A 20411-nucleotide genomic window follows, 5' to 3' on the forward strand; every position below is an offset into this window, starting at 1 on the left:
TGACAAGTCAAGCACTTGGACACAAAGCCTGCTATGTCTCTCTTCATGCCATTCCACCAATAGCTATCTTTCACATCATGGTACATCTTGGTGGAGCCTGGGTGGACATTGTACAGTGTATAGTGTGCCTCTTGCATGATTTCATTTCTGAGATTGTCCACATCGGGCACACATATCCTTAAACCTTGCACTAGGGCGCCATCATTGGTAAATCCAAATTCACCACCTTCACCCTGTTGTACTCTTTCTATGATTTTCATCAATTGTTGGTCTCTGTGCTGGGAAACTCTAACTCTGTCTCGCAAGTCTGGCCTCACTGAAAAATGAGCCAATAATACCCCCTCATCTGAAAGGTCTAGGATTAAACCTTGATCCATCAACTGATGTACTTCCTGAATCAATGGTCTCTTCTCTACTGAAATGTGCGCCAAACTGCCAGAAGATTTTCTGCTCAAAGCATCTGCTACCACATTGGCCTTCCCAGGGTGATACTGGATGGTGCAATCATAGTCCTTTAGAAGCTCCATCCATCTCCTCTGTCTCAAGTTTAAATCCCTCTGTTGGAAGGTGTACTTCAAACTCTTATGGTCGGTGTATATCTCGCACACTTCACCATACAGGTAATGTCTCCAGATTTTTAGCGCAAAGATTACAGCCGCCATTTCCAAATCATGGGTGGGGTAGTTTTGCTCATGCCTCTTTAGCTGCCTTGAAGCATAAGCCACTACTTTTCCATTCTGCATCAAAACACACCCTAGGCCAACTCTGGAGGCGTCACAGTACACGGTGTATCTTTCACCACTCATAGGTAGTGTCAACACAGGGGCGATGGTTAGACACTCCTTAAGCTTCTGGAAACTCTCCTCACAGTCATCTGTCCAAATGAATAGAACATTCTTCCGAGTCAACTTAGTTAAGGGAGTTGCTATCCTGGAAAAATCCTGCACAAAACGTCTATAGTAGCCAGCTAGACCTAGAAAACTTCGCACCTCAGTGACTATTGTAGGCCTAAGCCAATCAGTTACAGCTTCAATTTTCTTGGGATCTACTTGAATGCCGTCACTAGAAACCACGTGTCCCAAGAATGAGATGCCTTCTAGCCAAAATTCACATTTTGAAAATTTGGCATATAGCTGGTGCTCCCTCAAAGTCTGCAACACCATCCTCAAGTGCCACACGTGTTCTTCCTTGGTTCAAGAGTATACCAAAATGTCATCTATGAATACGATGACAAAACGGTCCAAAAATGGCTTGAACACCCAGTTCATCAAGTCCATGAAGGCTGCTGGTGCATTAGTGAGTCCAAAAGACATCACCAAGAACTCATAATAACCATATCTTGTCCTGAATGCCGTTTTGGACACGTCCTCATTCCTGATTCTCAACTGATGATAGCCCGATCGCAGGTCTATCTTGGAAAAGAATCTAGCCCCTTGAAGCTGATCAAACAGATCGTCGATCCGAGGAAGTGGATACTTGTTCTTCACAGTCACCTTGTTCAGTTGTCTGTAGTCAATACACAACCTCAATGACCCATCCTTCTTTCTCACAAATAGAACAGGAGCACCCCAGGGTGAAGTGCTCGGACGTATAAAACCCTTATCCAAAAGCTCCTATAGTTGCTCCTTTAGCTCCTTCAATTCTGCTGGCGCTATCCTGTAAGGCGGCATTGATATGGGGTTTGTACCCGGCATAATATCAATGCAGAACTCTATTTCCCTTTCCGGTGGCAACCCTGGAAGCTCTTCAAGGAAGACATCCATGAATTCTCTGATAACAGGAACATTTTCCATGTTGACACCTTCTACAGATGTATCTCTCACCAATGCCAAATACCCTTGGCATCCACGCCTCAGCATTTTTCTGGCACTAATTGCTGACACCAAATTATATGGAGCCACGCTCCTGTCACCATCAAAGCTAAACTCTTCCACACCAGGTATGTGGAAATGCACCGTTTTGTTCCTGCAGTCTAAAGTGGCATAATGAGTTGCCAACCAATCCATCCCCAAGATTACATCAAAATCTATTATTGGTAGAGGAACCAAGTCTGCTGGGAGGATCTTTTCATTCACTACTACTGGGCTACCCGGAAAAACCATATCTACATCTATGTTGTCACTAAGTGGGGTAGCTACAGATAAAGGGTATTCTAAAGTGATAGGGTTTCTACCCAATCTCATGGCAAACACAGGGGAGACAAATGAGTGCGTAGCACCCGAATCTATCAAAACACAAGCCTCATAGGAACAGACTAGAAGAATACCTGCCACAACTGCATTGGAAGCCTGAGCATCCTGGTGGGTCAGGGTGAAAACCCGAGCTTGACCCCTAACCTGAGTGGCAGAACCCTGATACTGACTTCTACCTCCTAATCTGCCTCCAAATCCACGTCCCCCTTGTCCTTGACCTTGGCACCGAATCGATCGCCGCCATGCCGGAAGCACCGGATACAATCGACGAGGAACATTTGCAATGTAACCTGTGACCCCATCTGTGGCTCGCTGAACACGGGGCATTCCCTAGCAAAGTGACCTGGTTGGCCACACCTGAAGCATACTCCTGAACCCATCAAACAAGGTCCTGAATGTCCTCTTCCACACTGTGCACAAGGTGCTAAGGAGGATTCTGAACCAGACCTAGAACTGCTGTACCCTGAACTGTGACCACTGCTGGATCCGTATCCTGGTATGAACCCTCGAGGTTTGTGTCTAAAACCACTCTTCTTGTTCCTACTTTTCCCTCTGTAATTACTCTGGCCGCCACTATCCAGAGTACCCATGTGGGGAACACCTGAAGAACCCTCTGCTCTGTTTTTCTTTGCCCTTCCGCTATCATCCACAGCATAGCTAATCTCAATCTGTCTGGCTCGATCAACTACCACATCAAAAGACTGATCAGACATCATGGCCAGGTTTGCATACCTCCTATCAAGCCCCTTCAGGAATCTCTTCACCGTCATAGTTTCTGTAGCTACTGCTGTAGGGGCATATATGCTCAGTTCCAGAAATTCTATAGCATATTCATCTACAGACCTGCCATTCTGTCTTAAGGCCTCAAAGGCCCACTGCTTTTGGTCTCTGAAACTTTTTGGCACAAACCGGTTGATGAACAGTTCCACAAACTGAGTTCACGACAAACCCTCTATCCGAGGTATGTAGTCATTCATCCATTGTCTAGGCATAGACCCCATGACATGCGGCATACACTCTATAAGTCTTCTATCAGTCAACTGCAATTCTGTTCCTGCCTGTCTGCAGGAATCCAAAAATCGATATGCATCGTCTGACACATCATAAGTACCAAGCACCAACTTCTTGAAATTGATTATCTGTTTGTAAGGTTCCCCTCTTGGTGCGGTGGACTGCTGCTGCTGTGGAGGGTGGACCATATACTGCGCCATCATGTCGATGGTGATGCATGGAGTTTAACTACATAGATATATGCATATAGGTGATGCATGGGCATGCTTGAACATATAATACTATTGAAATTACAATTAAAATTAATATTTTACTCACAGACTTGAAAGCAATCACTGTGGCAGCTGGACGGAGGAAGAAGGCTGTCTCGGCTCACCTGACAATTACATTACAATTATTTAATACAATTGACTCAATACAAATCAAGAAAAGACCAAATACGTCATAAGTCGTGCTGAAAATCCGGCAGAGTCTCCCCTATACCTATGACCTACCCAACCTGCAAAAGGCTCAAAACACACTTCTATATTCGCAACCCATATATCCACAACTCAATCACATCACACAGCCTCTCCTGGGCCCATCAAATCAGTCATCCATCACAATATGTAAAATTTCAATTTAGTCCTTATAATTGATCATTTTTGCAAAAACTGCCCAAAAAAACTCTAAAAATTATAAAACTTTGCCCTGCGGTCCTTAGTAATATTACTAGCCTATTGCAAAAAGAATCATAATTTTCTGAGCTATCACGAATATTTTATGGATTTTTAATCCTATTTAAGCACTAGAAAATTATGAAAAAGTAAGGTTCGGGTTTACCTTTGCCGATTCCGACTCCAGGGACGCGCTCGGGACGTCTGACAATAGTGGGGTAGCCAAAACCTTGATTTAATTCGGAGACTTTTTCCAGAGTTTGCCATTCGCCTGAAATTCACTGCACTTACAACCGCCGAATTTCCTTGAATTGAAGATACCTACACGAAGCCCATAACACGGGGGTTAATACATAAATTTTACGGCATTTTCTAAGCTCATTAAATACTCGGAAAAACACTGCAAAGTTTCGTGGGACCCACCGAAAAACGGTGTCGGAAAAATTCGAAATTTATATCGCCGCGAAGCTCTCGACAAGTGGAGCGCTCTGGTACTCTCGGTTTTCTCGTGGGGTTCACGGTTTGCGAGAAATCTAGCAAAAAAATCAAAATGGGCTAAAACTTCCTGGGCAAAAATTGGACAAACCGCTTAATGGATTTCGGTGTTCTTAGTGTCTATGGAAAGCTCTCGACAAGTAGATGAGTTTAGACACAAGACCCGGTTCGATTGGTGGCCGGATCGGCTGGATTTTGGCCGGGAAGACGAAGCGTAGCGCTTGCGCGTCGCTTCGGGAGCCGTTTTCCGGCGTTCTAGGAGGCGGCCGGTGAGTTGGGGCGGCTGGGGTGGCAGGGGAGGTGGCGGCACGGCAAGGGGAGGAGGGAGGAGAGAGAAAACGAGAGAGAAAGGGAGGAGGAGAAACGCGTGCGGGAGAGGAAGAAAAAGGAAGAAGAAGGCCGGTCCGATTCGATCGGTCTGATCCGGTCCGGTTCGATTCAGAATACAAATTTTTGAATTTTTCCTCTGCCTTGGGACTGAAAACGAGGTCCAAAAATTCTGAAAAAATTTCAGAAAACTCAGAAAAATTCATAGACTCCAAATATATTTTTAGTTTTGCCACGTGGTTTTTAAATAAATTTTTAAAAATCATCAAAGTTTATATTTTCGAAAAATCTAACCCGATTTTTAAAAACCGAAAAATCTCAAATAATTTCTTAAAATTTAAATAAAATTAAAATATCAATATTACTCATAAAATAATAAATTCAAAATTTTTGGGGGTGTTACATTTATTTTAATATTTTTTACAACAATGATAAAACAGTGAGGCAATATTTTATGAGCCCCTTTTCATAATTATGTATTTAATATAATGTTTATTAAATTAAAATCTTTATTCATATAAAAAAATAATTTATAAGACGAGGGAAAGATAATAATTTTAATTATTTTATTTTCACTCTTTCACAAAAGAAAAAAAATTTATCTTTCTCCTTCTTTTCAAATACAAGAAAAAAAATAAAAAAAAATAAAAAAAAATTTCCTCCTTTTATTTTCCTTCCCCTCCTATAGTTTATCCAATCATAGCATCAATGTTTAATTAATTTTGATGATAAAACTGAAATGTTAAGAACAGTTGGCTTTGCAAATTGTTCCACATGGCAATGTTTAAGCAGCACAATAGGTTGTGTTCTTAGGTTTAATAATAAGATGTTGACCCTTTTGATTTACTCGAAAGATGATTTGATTCCTCGCATCCCCACGGATTCTATTTTCTAAAAGGAGGGAGTGGGAGAAAAGGAACTTTTGCGGACGCAAACCGCCACGACGCTTTCTCCAATAAGAACAAGTTCACCCGTTTGGACTTTTCGCGGACAAAAAGCGTTATAAATAACCCCCCAACTATATATATATATATAAGAAATAGAGTGTTAATTTACGTCAAATATTAGTGTGACTTATTAAAATAGATAAATTCGAATGGGATTGCCTCGCAAAGCAATAAATTGATAATTTTTTTTTTCTTTTAATTAATTATATTTTATAATTATTTAATTTAAAATAAATAAAATAGTTTAATAAAATTTTATAATTTATCTCATTAAATTTTTATAAAATAATTTTTTAAAAAATTATTAATAATATGCATAAAATATAATTTTTTGAATCAAATAATAAATTATTTAATGAATTATAATATAAAAATATATTTTTATTTTTTTATTATAAAATATTAATATCGAAATCAATCGACTTAATTACAATTTGTAAGAGAGATTTCAATAATAATTAAAATTCATTGATTAATTTAGATTTTTGTACGTTAATGTAGATATCGTTTGTTATAATCCGTGCATGCTCAATACTTATATTAAAACAAAATGAAATTATCGACAAAAAGTGGAAATTAGAAATTAAAAATCCACAGTGAATCTCTATAGAAATTCGGGAAAATCCCATTCCCACTTTCCCTCTCTCTCCCTCCTCCATTCTTGAAGTTCCACGGATCACAGAGGCGAGAAGAGAAAGAAAACAAGGATGTCGACCGTTACCATTGAGCCTCTCCTTCGATATTTGCGGAGGGAAAGACCTCTATGCCGTTGCAGAACAAAGATCCTGAAACCTTCCTCTTTGAATTTCTCTCCAAAGCTTCTCTCCAATGGCGCCAACACCAGCTTCTGCAACTTCAAGCCTCGTCGGCCCCACATAATCCGAGCTAGCTCCACCGACACCGCTCTTCTCGAAACTTTTAAATCTACCGATGGCTTCTTCAAGGAGACATTTCCTCTCACGCTAACTCAAATGGTTTTCACTTCCATAGCTCTCTTTACTTATTCAACCATTTTCATTTACATATACAAATACATTTTTACTTATGTGCGTTTTTGCTGGTTTGGTTTTTGACGTTCATTGTGGTTTGTGGAGATGAAAATTGATGTTAAATTTTACGTGTGTGTACTTTCCCATGCCTTTTTCTTTTGTTTAATTAAGTTGATAATGGAGGCCTTTTCCACAGTTTCTTTCAGAAAATCTGAGGAAGAAACTGAGTGTGATAGACAGATTGGATCAGTTCAGTTGCCAGTTCCATTTAATTTAGACTAAAGCTAGTAGGACTGAAAATGTTCATTTCAGTCTTGAATATGATGTTGACCTTCATTTTTTTTTTTGGCTTGGAAATTTGGAATGATAGGTTGAGGGAAAGATTTTCATAAGATTAGATAAGGACCAGAATCAACAGTGTTGGCAGCTTAGCGTAGGGTGTAGTCTTCCAGGGAAATGGATTCTTCATTGGGGAGTTTCTTATGTGGACGATGTTGGCAGGTTAAATTCGCTTTGATATTGATAATTTATTGATTATGTTTTTATTTTGAATTTAATATTCACAAAATATGTAAATGGGCTTTTACTCTTCTTCTTGTAATTACTTTTATGTTATTGAAATTTGTTATTTCTTCTATTTTGCTAGGTTTTATATGTAAGATGTTATTTTGATAATGCACTCTTTCATATCTTGCAGTGAATGGGATCAACCACCTAAGAGTATGAGACCTCCTGGTTCTGTTTGTATAAAGGTAATGGTCATTAAGTTCTAGTAGCCCATATTTACATTTTAACCTTAAAAATTAAAAATATAAATGGTCTTTTTCAGGACTATGCAATGGAGACACCGTTAAAGAAATCATCAGATGGAGAAATATTTCATGAAGTGAAGATTAATTTAGATCCCAAAAGTTCAATTGCAGCCATAAACTTTGTTTTAAAGGTTTGATTTTTCAATATTTAGCACTTGATCTTGCTACTTATTGTGTTAGATGTGCTGAGCTGTATATAAGTTATTGTGTATTGTCTTCCCATTTTGTGGTGATTGTGGTGTTACAGGATGAAGAAACTGGGGCTTGGTACCAACACAGGGGGAGAGATTTTAAAATGCCTCTAGTGGACTATCTTCGCAATGATGGCAAGGTAGCTGGAGCGAAGAGAGGCTTCAATTTATGGTCAGGTTGTAGAAATCATCACCTGATGGAATTTAAATCCTTCTGATTTTTTTTATTTGGCATTATGGTAAAAAAAGGTCAAATATTTCCAAGTTTTTGCAATTATGTTTTAGCAATTTTCCCCTAATTTTAAAGGTTAGTTGTAAATTTTTTCAATGGTCAAAATTAAACATAGCGGTGCTTATGTGGTATATAATTAGAATGGAAATATTATTTTTTAAATTGCAGAGTCTACATAATTCAATTAAAATATTATTTTTTGAAAATTGTTGGTTTATATATGTGGATCACACAACTCAACTCTACTCAACTCAACTAAGCCTTTATCCCAAAAATTTGGAGTCAGCTATATGGATTTGCTTTCTCCACTCTGAACGATTTTGGGTTAAATCCTCAGAAATGTGTAATGCTTCTAGGTCATGTTGTACTACTCTCCTCCAAGTCAATTTAGGTCTACTCCTTTTTTTCTTTCTACGTGGATCACACAATTAAAAAAATAATTTTTTTGTTCTTTTCAACTGCCATGTAAGCACCATCACTTCAATTTTGACCATTGGACAAAACAACAACTAACCTTTGAAACTGGGACAAAATTACCAAAATTAAAAGGATATGACATAATTGCAAAAACGCAAAAAGGTTTAGCTTTTTTACCATTAAATTTTTTTTAATATATATATATATATATATATATATATATATATATATATATGTTTGATTCTATGGGTCTATTATGATAATCTATATTTGGTGTGACTTTTTGCCCCTAACAAGCTTTTTTTGCAGTATAATTCTAAGAGGACAGATAATGAAATATATTACTTTGATAAGGTTATACACGTTTGCATGACCACAAAGTTGTGTTAAAGAGAGGCATGTTCTGAATATAAACCAGTAACCAAGTGTTAAATTGAGTTGGAGACTTGGAGGAAATGGATAAAAGTAATCAGTGGCTTAAACTTAGAATTGGATTCTGTTAGATTTATGTTTTCTTTCTGTTATTTATTTCCTTTCCATATAATTTGCAATCTCGGATTCTTCTTTCTTAATGGTTAGTCTGTTGAGACTGAGATTTGAAATGTAATTGATACCCAACATCTGGTTCTATTTAAGTTAGAAATGTAACTTTTTGAAATTTTGTGCAATTACAAATAAATGAGGAAAAATGAATCAGATGTCTTAGTTGGGGCTAATTTGTAGATGCAACTCACAGTTACTATTTTGGGTTGGTAAGAAGATGATCACAACTTGGTGGTCTGTTCATCTCAATAGTCTTTCCTTTCTTCTTTGTTGTATATTTATTCATAAAATGACAGCTTGTTATTCCTGTACTCCATCATAGGGTTTTTCCTTCCTAAAATGCTTTTCAAAGCAAAAGAATTGCCTTCTAATGATCAAGGTAGCAGTAGTGAATCCAAAGGAGCGACACAAGAAAATAGGCAGGTAGAAGGGTTCTATGAAGAGCATCCTATTGCTAAACAAGTTGTAATTCAAAACTCGGCCACTGTTTCAGTTACAAAATGCCCTAAGACTGCTAAGAATCTTCTCTATTTAGAAACTGATCTACCTGGAAAAGTTGTTGTTCACTGGGGAGTTTGCAGAGATGATGCTAAAAATTGGGAAATTCCAGCTGGCCCATATCCTCCAGAAACAACTGTATTCAAGAACAAGGCTTTGCGGACGCCTTTACAGGTATAGAATATAAGTGTCTCTCAAGAGAGCTCAATAATGGACTTCGTCATTTCTGGATGTCTGATGATTTTATTCTTGCCAGTTTAATATGCTTTAAATGCATGTTTACTTCTTTTGGATGTCATTATGTTCTAATCTAGATAAAGATGCTATGCAATTGTTTTCAGTTTTTTTTTTTTCAAATTTCCTGAGAAACTTTATAATCAGTACCCTGTCATTTGCATACGACGGTTAAATCTATTCAAATCTTGCTAGAGCAGTTCATGTGAGTTGCTAAAAAATTAAAACTATGCAAGCATTCATTCACTATGGACCTATTGGTTCAATGGCCTTTCTCCTTTTCCATGAAGCCTAGGATATGGTTTGGAACCTGCAGGGGATGGGATGTTGGGGAGGATATGTTTCACAGCAACCACCAATAAATCAGGAAAACAAAATTATTTTTTGAGAATGAAATTCTACTGTCTACATAAAGGATGGACTTTTTTGGTGGTGGTGGTGGTTGTTCTACATCCTAGTTACTGTTTGCAAATGATGACTAACTTTTATTTTTATTTTGTGGGTTATTACCTTGTCTATTGAGTGGTCTGTTTTGGACTGTGGAGGATGGTTTGAAAAATTTTTATTCAGTAATGCAAGTGTTGAACCTGTCTGAATAAATATATTTTCCCATGTGACAGCCTGTGGGGCTGATTGAAAGCAGTGTTTTGCTTGCAATCACTTTTCAGCTTGTGTTTTTCCTATTACTGATATGCTTTGCTGGACACTTCATTTAATGCCTTAATATTGTTATTTTAACCGAAGGTGCTCAATCATCAGTTTCAGAATGGTTGTATCTTGTTTTGATTTTTTTTAATTATTTATTTATGGGGGGTTTCCTTCTCTGCAGCCTAAAGATGGTGGAAACGGATGTTCAGGGTTATTTACTTTAGATCAAGAATTTGTTGGCTTTCTTTTTGTTCTCAAGTTAAATGAGGATACTTGGTTGAAATGTAAGAAAAATGACTTCCACATCCCCCTCTCAAGTTCAGGCAGCTTGCCTGCTCAACCTGGACAGGGACAATCTGAAGGCGCACTAGTATCTGAAAAGACTGTGGAAGCAAATCAAGAAGTTTCTCAAACTGCATCTTCTAAGGGGATAATTAATGACATAAGGAACTTAGTAAATGGCATTTCCTCTCGTCGGCGGACAAAAAAAAAAGAAGCACAAGAAAGCATTCTTCATGAAATTGAGAAATTGGCTGCTGAAGCCTACAGTATCTTCAGAAATTCCATCCCTACTTTTGTTTCAGAATCTGAGCCACAAGAGACTCCTAAAATTTGTTCGGGGACAGGAACAGGGTTTGAAATATTGCTCCAAGGCTTTAACTGGGAATCTCATAAATCTGGAAGATGGTACATGGAACTCAAAGAAAAAGCTGTAGAAATATCTTCCCTTGGATTCAATGTGATTTGGTTGCCCCCACCAACAGAATCTGTGTCACCTGAAGGATACATGCCAAAGGATTTATATAATTTGAATTCCAGGTACTCTATATAAATTTATGAAATGTATGAATTTTTTCATGGCCTTCATGTATTTATTTATTTGTTGTTATTTTTTAAAGTGTGGATTAAATAATAGCAAGTGATCCAAGCCAAGCTGATCAAATGATCCATTTGCGTTTGCTTTGGAGCCTCTCTTTCTCTCTTATTTCTCCTCTTTCTCTATCTTTTCCTCTTACCATAATGACTGGTTTTTTAAGAAAAGATTATGCCCTTTTGTAGTTGGCAAAAAACCTCTTTCTTTTTGACATAAATTTTTATTGTTTCTCGTTCACTGGGAATGGTGGTAGTTGTTCAAAGAAATTCCCTATTTACTTTCTATTTCTTTTTCGATGTAAATGATAATGGGCACTATCATCAACTGGTGATGCTCTTTGACCTCTGTGGCATTTATATCAGATATGGAAGTATCGATGAGCTTAAGCATCTCGTGAAGAGTCTCCACGAAGTGGGTCTTAAAGTTCTTGGAGATGCTGTCTTGAACCATCGCTGTGCACACTTTCAGAATCAAAACGGTGTATGGAATATATTTGGAGGTCGTTTAAATTGGGATGAGCGGGCCATTGTTGCAGATGATCCACATTTCCAGGTACCTGAATGTTTGATTCCCAAAATCTGACATCTATTTGTTTTTCTGGACTCAGAATCAAGCAGCTTAAAGGATAAAATGTTTATTGATTTTGTATAATGTACATTATTACATGTGATGATGTTGGGGGTGGAAAAATTGATATTGTTTCTTATGTGCATAAACACCATGCCCCTGCCTTTTAATGCAATATTTGCATTTTCAGAAAAGAAAGAAGCCCCTTTGGTACCTTCCAATTTAATTCTATTACTGATCAGGGGAAAAGGAAAAGGAAAAGAAATATAGTGACAGCTTAAATAGGTACAAAATAGAAAAGATCCCAAAAGATAATAGTTCTCTGCTCATAACAAAATAATAAATTTTCATAATTTTATGATGCACATATTATCCTAACTAAATTTCATTTTAAAGCGAACATTGTTTGCACTGTAAAAATGAACTTATATTTGAGCAACTTTTTTTATCGTTAACTGTTTTGGTTTTTGATGCTTGAAACACTTGTTTTGGATGTACATAGGACAAGATACAAAAAGACATGCACCCATGTTTTCATGTCATCAAGTGTTGCTTCAGCTTATGATTGAATTGCCCAGTGGATTACATACCAAGCAGTACAAACTTCATTTCCATACTTCTTATTGCTTACTGTCAATGGTCAAATTTATGCAATAGAATAATATTTCATTGCTCTGGTATTCCTGAATTGGCTAGACTATATGTATTCCTGAACTTCATTGGTGTGGAAACTTTTATATTGGCTAACTGGTAATTTGGTTTTTGCCATTGGAAAATTTTGTTTGGTTGGCTTGATATCTGCAAATGTGCCTGTTCTGTGCTTTTATGATTGAAAACCTATTTAGACAATGTTTCTGGCAAATGTAGTGGCCTTGCAACTTTCAGGAGTGCTTTCCTGTAGCTGAATTGAATATGCATAGTGGAACTTGTATGCCAATGCTGTATATTATGGAATAGATTTAGTCAGTTGTTTCTTTCATGCAGGGCAGGGGCAACAAGAGTAGTGGAGATAATTTTCATGCTGCCCCTAACATTGATCATTCTCAAGATTTTGTGAGGAAGGATCTCAAAGAATGGTTATGCTGGCTAAGGTTATCTTGTTCCCTTCTTATCATCTGTAAATTTAAATTCTTCCTACATTAACAGGAAAGAAAACGTAATTTATATTCAGAACAAATAATTTGTGGGATTTATATTGAAATCATTGTTCAAATTTGTTCACCTAGTCTTAGTTCCATTTATTTTTTGGAAAGTAAATACTGGGATGCAGGTAAGCTTTAAAAAGATGATTGCAAATCAATTGGATTTGGTGTATTGTATATGCATGACTTCATATTTCCCCAGTTTTTCTGGCCTCTGAAAGAACAATTTTGCTTAGCTTTCTGAAGTAATATATCATATAGTTTGAGGTCTTATGAGTTTGATATACTTTTCCATTTACGTGATTGTTGTCATGCTTTTCCTAATATTCTACTGACTGATCCAATGAGCATTATCGACCCTCTATTTCTTTCTTGTGTCAATTCAATTTGCTGCAGATGTTCCCATGTATTAACTTTTGTAAATTTGCTTCCTTATGCCATTTCAAATTATTACTGTTATTTTCCTGGTTACATTTGATATGCAGAGATGAAATTGGATATGATGGATGGAGGCTTGATTTTGCCAGAGGATTTTGGGGTGGTTACGTCAAGGACTACATAGATGCAACTGAACCTTATTTTGCTGTTGGCGAGTACTGGGATTCCCTCAGTTACACATGTGGTGAAATGGATCACAATCAAGATGCACATCGGCAGAGAATTATTGACTGGATCAATGCTACAAATGGAACTGCTGGCGCATTCGATGTCACCACAAAAGGGATTCTTCATTCAGTAAGCGCTCATTTAACAAATGAGTCTAGTCTGAACCTAAATTTTACATAAATGAACCAATCTTGATTTGACTAAAGCTTGTCTCGGCTCATTTGTAGCCCTATGTGAAGGAAAAGTGTTCTAACTGTTTGTAATTAATGCTTCATTGAATTGTCAAGTCAAAATTGGGGCTTTTAATCACCATTAGATCACTGTGTCAACTGTCCTGTGCCCTTAATGATCTCCTGAAATCTATGGATCATGGCTTCATTCAACCATGAAGAGCCATTGTCCATGAGATGAAGTGTAAGAACATGAAATTTTTGCTCTCATGGTCATACTGTTTGCTTTTGCTGCATCATCCCTTATTCTTGACCCTTTCCTGTTTAATTTATTTGTAAGAACTTGTAAAACAGAGGATATTATCTTTACAGCAAATACTTATCTCATATAGGCACTGGAAAGGTGCGAGTATTGGCGGTTATCAGATAAGAAAGGAAAGCCTCCTGGAGTTGTGGGCTGGTGGCCATCTCGTGCTGTTACCTTCATAGAGAATCACGATACTGGTTCTACTCAGGTTTTTACTTCTTACTTCTTCCATTGTATCTGGAATGCTGGCCCGAAACAATTAACAAGACCAACTGTAAGCACATTACAAAATTCTGAATTGATTCAAGGAAATAATCATAACAATTAGTTTTAGTCTGTCTGTTTTTCTTTACACATCTTCGGAAGCTTAACTCTGAATCTTCAGTTGCTTTTAGTCTCAGCTCCGGACAGGTTATTAGCTTTCTGTAGGATTTTTGTCGTTTTTTCCTTTCCCAAATAAAAACTAGTACATAGGAAGCATCCAGGGAGAACATATGGGGAAAAAAGAAAAGGGAGGAGAAAAGGACAGAAGAAGAGACAAAGTACGTAGTAGATTAGATATTAAAATTTGAGGAAAAGGACAGTAAATTACTGCATAATAGCATTAATTTGGGAGAGAGGGAGACGTTTTTTAGGAGAGCTAAAAAATTGTCAAGTCTTGCTTTGGTGCTGCTGTCACAGTTTGATATTGTGAAACTGTCATGTGACTAAATGGTATTCTTTCTTCCTAAAGGGTCATTGGAGATTTCCTAGTGGAAAGGAAATGCAAGGGTATGCTTACATCTTGACTCATCCAGGAACTCCAGCTGTTTTCTATGACCACATCTTCTCTCATTATCAGTCTGAAATTGCATCTTTAATCTCTATCAGAAACCGGAATAAAGTCCACTGCCGGAGTACAGTAAGTGTCAAAAAAGAGCCATCTATTTTTGCATCAAGATATTATTAACATGATGCTGACAATTATCACGTTTGTTTCCATTCTCTTCTAGCTTATTAACGAGTTAAACTATTACAATCATTCAATCTATGTACATGCATATCATTGTTGTTTCCACCTTTTTTTCTTGTTAACTAAAGTACCCGTACATAGTTCATGATTCCCTTTTCTGAGAAGCATAACCTAATCCTACTTATTATATGTGGAACAAATCCCCAAGGAGAAGAAAGGAAAAACATACAATGAAATATCAAAATACTGACTGCATGTACTGGTTTGCTTGTTCAAGGTCAAAATTACCAAGGCAGAAAGGGATGTATATGCAGCCATAATTGATGAGAAAGTGGCGATGAAAATGGGACCAGGTCATTACGAACCCCCAAGAGAGTCTCAAAGCTGGTCTGTGGCTATTGAGGCAAAAGATTACAAGGTCTGGGAAGCATCTTAATGCAGTTGCATTGATATAATTTTAAAGCCTCCTACTGAAGTAAGTCAACAATTCTATTTATCAAGCAAGTTGAGGGAGTTAGGAACCGGATGACCTGCTTGTTGGAAATGGTGTACGCTCGACTCTCAAATCACAGTTGCTTATCCGGTTGTCAAATGAGCAACTTGACTGAGGAAAGGGCTGCGTCACTGACCTGGGGAACAGGCACCATTACAAGGGGTGTGTGTGTGTGTGTGTGTATATACGCATATATATGTTATTGAAATAGTGAAGGGCACCATTAATTGTACCTTGCAGTGATGTGCAGAATTTGCGTGATAAATCATTGATCGCTGAGATCTTTGATTGATTATCTGTTGTTATTGAAATAATGAAAGATATGATATGTTCTTAATCCTTATAATCAGACCTGTGTGCAAATTCATCCTCGTACCGGCTGTGAAGAGCATCTACTGGTTTGCTCTACAATCCTCTCTTTTTTCTTTTCATTTTTTTAAGAAGGGTGTTTCTAGAAGTGTATTTGACTAATATGAAACCCATTTTATAAACTTTTACAGACAAGCTATATATATAATTTATATTTTTTAAATTATAAGTTAGTCTTGAAATATATTGAAAATTGCAAGATGGTCCTATATTTCTTATGAGAAATAATTTAATTCTTAAATTTCATTTTATTAATAGAATGATTTTATCATCTAAATTACTGTTAAATTGAAATAATTATGTTTTATATATTTTAATTAATTAACAAAATATCCATCAATTCAAATTTTATTTGAAAGAATTATTTGTTTTTAAATATAATATTTAAAATAACTGTAATTATACAATATAAATAATTATATAATATAAATATAAAATTTTTTCATTATTTATATGTAAACTATTAAAAATAAATAATTAAAAAAAATATGCTTTTCTAACTTTAAATAATATGTTTTTATATTTTAGATAAATATTTATTTAAATAAATGAACTATTTTATTATAAAATAAAATTTGAGAGATGTAATTATTTAAAATTATTTAAAATTAACGTAATTAATATATTTAAATTATTTTTTTATAAAAAAATATAAAAATGAACTTATGATTTTAATATATTTTAAAAACTAATTTATAATGTATCTCTTTTTAAAAGAATAACTAAACCAGAAACTAGACAATAATTTCGTGCCGACAAACTCCTTTTATATTGTGAAGTATCCAAATAAGAACACCACGTGGAAGATCTTGGAAAGTTGGGGGCAACAAACAGAAGAGACATTTCAAAATTAACAGCTTACAATTTATTAAATATATTGATTAAATTACATTTAAATTTAATATATTTTAATTATAAAAACTTTAAAGCTGTTAAATATATTTTTTAAAATAATTCTTTTAAAAAAACATATTCTAATCATTCAATCACAAAATCTTAGCCGATACAAAACAAAGGTAATTTGTGGGATTTATGTGAGATTCGCTGTAATCAATATTTATAGCAAAATCGTTTTATTATACGTAATTTGTCGTTTACATGTCCAATGCACTTCTCCCAATCTCTTGCTAGAAGCTCTTAACGCTATTGCAGAACACTGATTGCAGCAAAACAAATTACAATTTAATTCAAAAAAATAATAATAGTAAATAAAAAAAATATATATATAAATATTACTACCTGAAATCGAAAAGGAGAAAAAAAAAAAAAAAGAAACTATGAAGAGAAGAGGTAGCTAATTTTACCCGTTCTATTAAAAAAAGAAAAAAGGAGGAATAACAAGCCATATTTAGAAGTATATCAGTTAATCCAGAAGTGGCTCTCCAGAATTCCCTCTCCCCGTCTCTCTAAATTCACCATTTATCCTTCTTTTTTCAATTTCTATAGCTGTTTAATTTATTTTATAAACATTCACTATAAACTGTCTTAAATATTTGCCTCCTAGCAGGGCCAAGATAGGGACGTTTGCGGGTTCAAGCCATTGGCACCGGCTACCATCTTGGTCCTGCCTCCGCTCAGCAAACGGAGGCAGGAGCCATCAAACGCACCTTAGCTTCACAACAGGTTGAAACCAAGAAAAGGGGGGTGAAAAAGGGGAAAAGAAGTTCAGAAATACCTGCAAAAAGAATAAAGGAATGGAAACTCTTAAGTTTCTGTTCCTCTTCTTCGCCGCTTTAACAGTAATAGTTCATGCCAATATCGCTGAATTAGATGAATATTGGAAGCAGCGAGCGGATGAAGCCAAAGAAAACACACTTCAGGCTTATCGCCCTGACCCTTTCAACGTCACCAACCAACTTAATTACCAGGTTAACAAGTGAGTTGACCCCTATGCCTGGTTTCAACCCAAAGATGGTAGTTTAATTCAATAATGAAGTGCCTGGAAATCAGTAGTTTAATACTATCTTCTCCTTTTAACGCATAGATTGAATTTTTTATTTAAAAAAAAAAATAAAATACTGTCATTTTAATGAAATTTTCCCGCAAGCAGGGCCACGGATACGATGAATCACAATGGCACCAGAAGGAACCTGCTGAGGAAAAAAGCTAGTGGTCCATGCAAGGCCACTAACCCTATAGACAGATGCTGGCGGTGCAATCCCAAGTGGGCTACCCACCGAAAGAGGCTAGCAGAATGCGTCCTTGGCTTTGGCCACAGAACCACTGGTGGAAAGGACGGCAAGATTTACATAGTCACTGATCCCTCAGACAATGACATGGTTAACCCCAAACCTGGAACCCTTCGCCATGCAGTGATCCAAAAGGGACCCCTTTGGATCGTTTTTGCCAATAGTATGATAATCAGACTCAACCAGGAACTCATGATAACCAGCGACAAAACCATTGATGCTAGAGGAGCCAACGTCCATATTGCTGGTGGTGCTGGTCTTACTCTTCAGTTCGTCAAGAATGTTATCATCCATGGCCTCCACATTCATGACATTGTCGCCGGCTCCGGCGGAATAATTAGGGATTCCGTTGATCACTATGGATTCAGGACGAGGAGCGACGGTGATGGGATTTCCATCTACGGATCCACCAACATTTGGATTGATCATGTTTCCATGTCCAATTGCCAGGATGGGCTGATTGATGCCATAATGGGTTCAAGTGCCATTACTATCTCCAACTGCCATTTCACCAAACACAATGAGGTAATTAGATCAAATAATTACTTAAAGTGATTCTGATTATATATCAATGGGGTGTGATCAGCTAGATTGAAATGGATGCAGGTGATGTTGTTCGGTGCAAGCGATGGCCACACCGGTGATTCTCTAATGCAAATCACGGTGGCGTTCAACCACTTCGGTAGAGGATTGGTGCAAAGAATGCCTAGGTGCCGATGGGGTTTTGTCCATGTTGTCAATAATGACTACACTCACTGGCTCATGTACGGCATTGGTGGTAGCCGCAATCCTACCATCATCAGCCAAGGAAACCGATTCATTGCTCCTGATAACGTTTCTGCTAAAGAGGTAATGAAGTCTCAACTTCTTGTGTCATTCGAAGCCAAATGAATGAAAAGAAAGAAAATGCTTGACAAAATTGTCTGATTCATGATTGATGTTGATTGTGAAGGTTACAAAGAGGGATTACGCAATGGAAAGTGAGTGGAAGAATTGGAATTGGAGATCAGAAAGAGATTTGATGATGAATGGAGCATTCTTTGTTCAATCTGGGAATCCTATGGTTAACAAGCAATTCTCAAGGCTCCAGCTGATCAAGTCCAAGCCAGGAACATTCGTGACCAGGCTCACACGCTATGCTGGTGCACTTGACTGCCACGAGGGAAAGCCCTGTTAGAGTTTTCATGCATCGGTTCCCAACCCACCGCACCCACCCCCTCTTTTTTCTAAGAAAAAAAAGAAAATCTGTTGGATCTCCCTTGGCAACTAATTAAAAGGAAGGAGGTTTTATATGGAATGTTTTTTAATTACTTTTTATTAACCAGTAGTTGTTTTCATATATTTTTTTTAATGATTGTTGAAGTCCATGAATGAAAAAAATATTTAAAAATAAATTATTATTATTATTATTATTATTATTATTATTATTATGTGATTTAATACTTATAATTTATCAGCAATATTAAAGTATTGTGAGTAATGCTTGAATTAACTGACATTTGTAATTACACCTTTTTTTTTTTTGTATGCATATTAGAGAAAACAATATCCAATGAAATAATTAATTTATGATGATGAATATGTGGACTTGGAACTTAGAAAATCTTCATCCTTCACAATGGAATGGGGTCAGGATTTTATAAAACTTAAATTTGTTAGCGTTTTAGTTTTAGGACTAAAAAAGGCTACCTGGATGTGTTGACAGCATGTGTACGTAGCTGGATGCTTATTTGATAGGGTTTTGCGCTAATTTGATTGGCTACCAAAATTAATGAATTATTTAAGGAATTAATATTTTAATTGATTAAAATTTAATCACCCAAAGAATACAAATATTAATATAAATTCTTTTACCTAACCTAACTTGATTCAAAAAAGTCTCCACTCTTCTAATACTCTTATTAAAAAAATTAAAAAAAAATCTTTTTAGCCTTTTGTCTTGCATCATTTACTCATAGACATTAAACCTGTTATTTTTTATGTAACTTGAAATTTGAATATGTTTTCATAGATTCAAATTGTGATCCGATCTGAAAATTTCGCTGCAACCTGATTGAGATATAGACTAGTATAAATATTATAATATTCTGTCTTTTGTGAGATATTCGGAAAACACACTAGAGTTAGGGTTTGAGAGTTCTGAGTGATTGTATCTTGCTCTTTTCTTCATAGTGAAACTTTTTTCTTTTGTCTTGCCCGTGGACGTAAACATTCCGGTTGAACCACGTTAAATCTTGTATTATTCTTATTCTCTTTTCTATATTGCGTGATTGTGCGATTTATGTATAGACTTTATTTGCATGCTTGTTATAATAAAACCCTTTTATAATCTATATTTAAATTTTAAGATTGAATTTTAATTTTTAATAGTAAAATAGCAAAAAAAAAAAAAAGAAAAATTCGCATGGCGACACCAATATAATGAAAATAAAGAATATAAAAAAGTTTGATGATATAGGAAATACCGTGGAGAGTTAAGACCTTGATGGTGGAAACAAAATCCCATAGCTTTTGCCCACACAAAAATTTAAAAACATGGTTCAGAGAACC

At 36.2% G+C, this 20411-nt stretch overlaps 2 protein-coding genes across 3 annotated transcripts; both read left to right on the plus strand.

Moving 5' to 3' along the window:
- Positions 1–6205: 6205 nt before the first annotated feature.
- On the plus strand, positions 6206–15649 carry LOC110653556 (alpha-amylase 3, chloroplastic). 2 transcript variants are annotated; one of them, XM_021809254.2, is made up of 13 exons: positions 6206–6602; positions 6988–7118; positions 7315–7369; positions 7447–7560; positions 7677–7797; positions 9135–9484; positions 10374–11011; positions 11429–11618; positions 12618–12724; positions 13261–13510; positions 13944–14066; positions 14592–14759; positions 15088–15649. In XM_021809254.2, exons 1-13 carry the CDS (start codon positions 6336–6338, stop codon positions 15244–15246), a joined length of 2673 nt encoding a protein of 890 aa, XP_021664946.2. In that variant the 5' UTR covers positions 6206–6335; the 3' UTR covers positions 15247–15649. The 2 variants fall into 2 exon arrangements, with proteins under 2 accessions (XP_021664946.2, XP_021664947.2); XM_021809255.2 differs by lacking the exon at positions 6988–7118 and having other exon boundaries at positions 6462–6602.
- A 1345-nt stretch (positions 15650–16994) lies between these two features.
- Positions 16995–19225, plus strand: LOC110653557 (probable pectate lyase 19). The gene is made up of 4 exons (XM_021809256.2): positions 16995–17548; positions 17723–18386; positions 18468–18710; positions 18814–19225. The coding sequence occupies exons 1-4, from the start codon at positions 17367–17369 to the stop codon at positions 19036–19038; spliced, it is 1314 nt and encodes a 437-aa protein (XP_021664948.1). The 5' UTR covers positions 16995–17366; the 3' UTR covers positions 19039–19225.
- Positions 19226–20411: the final 1186 nt, after the last annotated feature.

The sequence above is a fragment of the Hevea brasiliensis genome, chromosome 9, assembly GCF_030052815.1.
Source record: "Hevea brasiliensis isolate MT/VB/25A 57/8 chromosome 9, ASM3005281v1, whole genome shotgun sequence".
Classification (NCBI taxonomy): domain Eukaryota; kingdom Viridiplantae; phylum Streptophyta; class Magnoliopsida; order Malpighiales; family Euphorbiaceae; genus Hevea; species Hevea brasiliensis.

Coding starts and splice junctions, on each gene's coding strand:
- LOC110653556 (XM_021809254.2), top strand. CDS start 6,336: ATGTCGACCGTTACCATTGAGCCTCTCCTTCGATATTTGCGGAGGGAA. Junction 11,012..11,428: donor TTATATAATTTGAATTCCAG/GTACTCTATATA, acceptor CATTTATATCAG/ATATGGAAGTATCGATGAGC. Junction 14,760..15,087: donor AAGTCCACTGCCGGAGTACA/GTAAGTGTCAAA, acceptor TGCTTGTTCAAG/GTCAAAATTACCAAGGCAGA.
- LOC110653557 (XM_021809256.2), top strand. CDS start 17,367: ATGGAAACTCTTAAGTTTCTGTTCCTCTTCTTCGCCGCTTTAACAGTA. Junction 17,549..17,722: donor CTTAATTACCAGGTTAACAA/GTGAGTTGACCC, acceptor TCCCGCAAGCAG/GGCCACGGATACGATGAATC. Junction 18,711..18,813: donor ATAACGTTTCTGCTAAAGAG/GTAATGAAGTCT, acceptor TTGATTGTGAAG/GTTACAAAGAGGGATTACGC.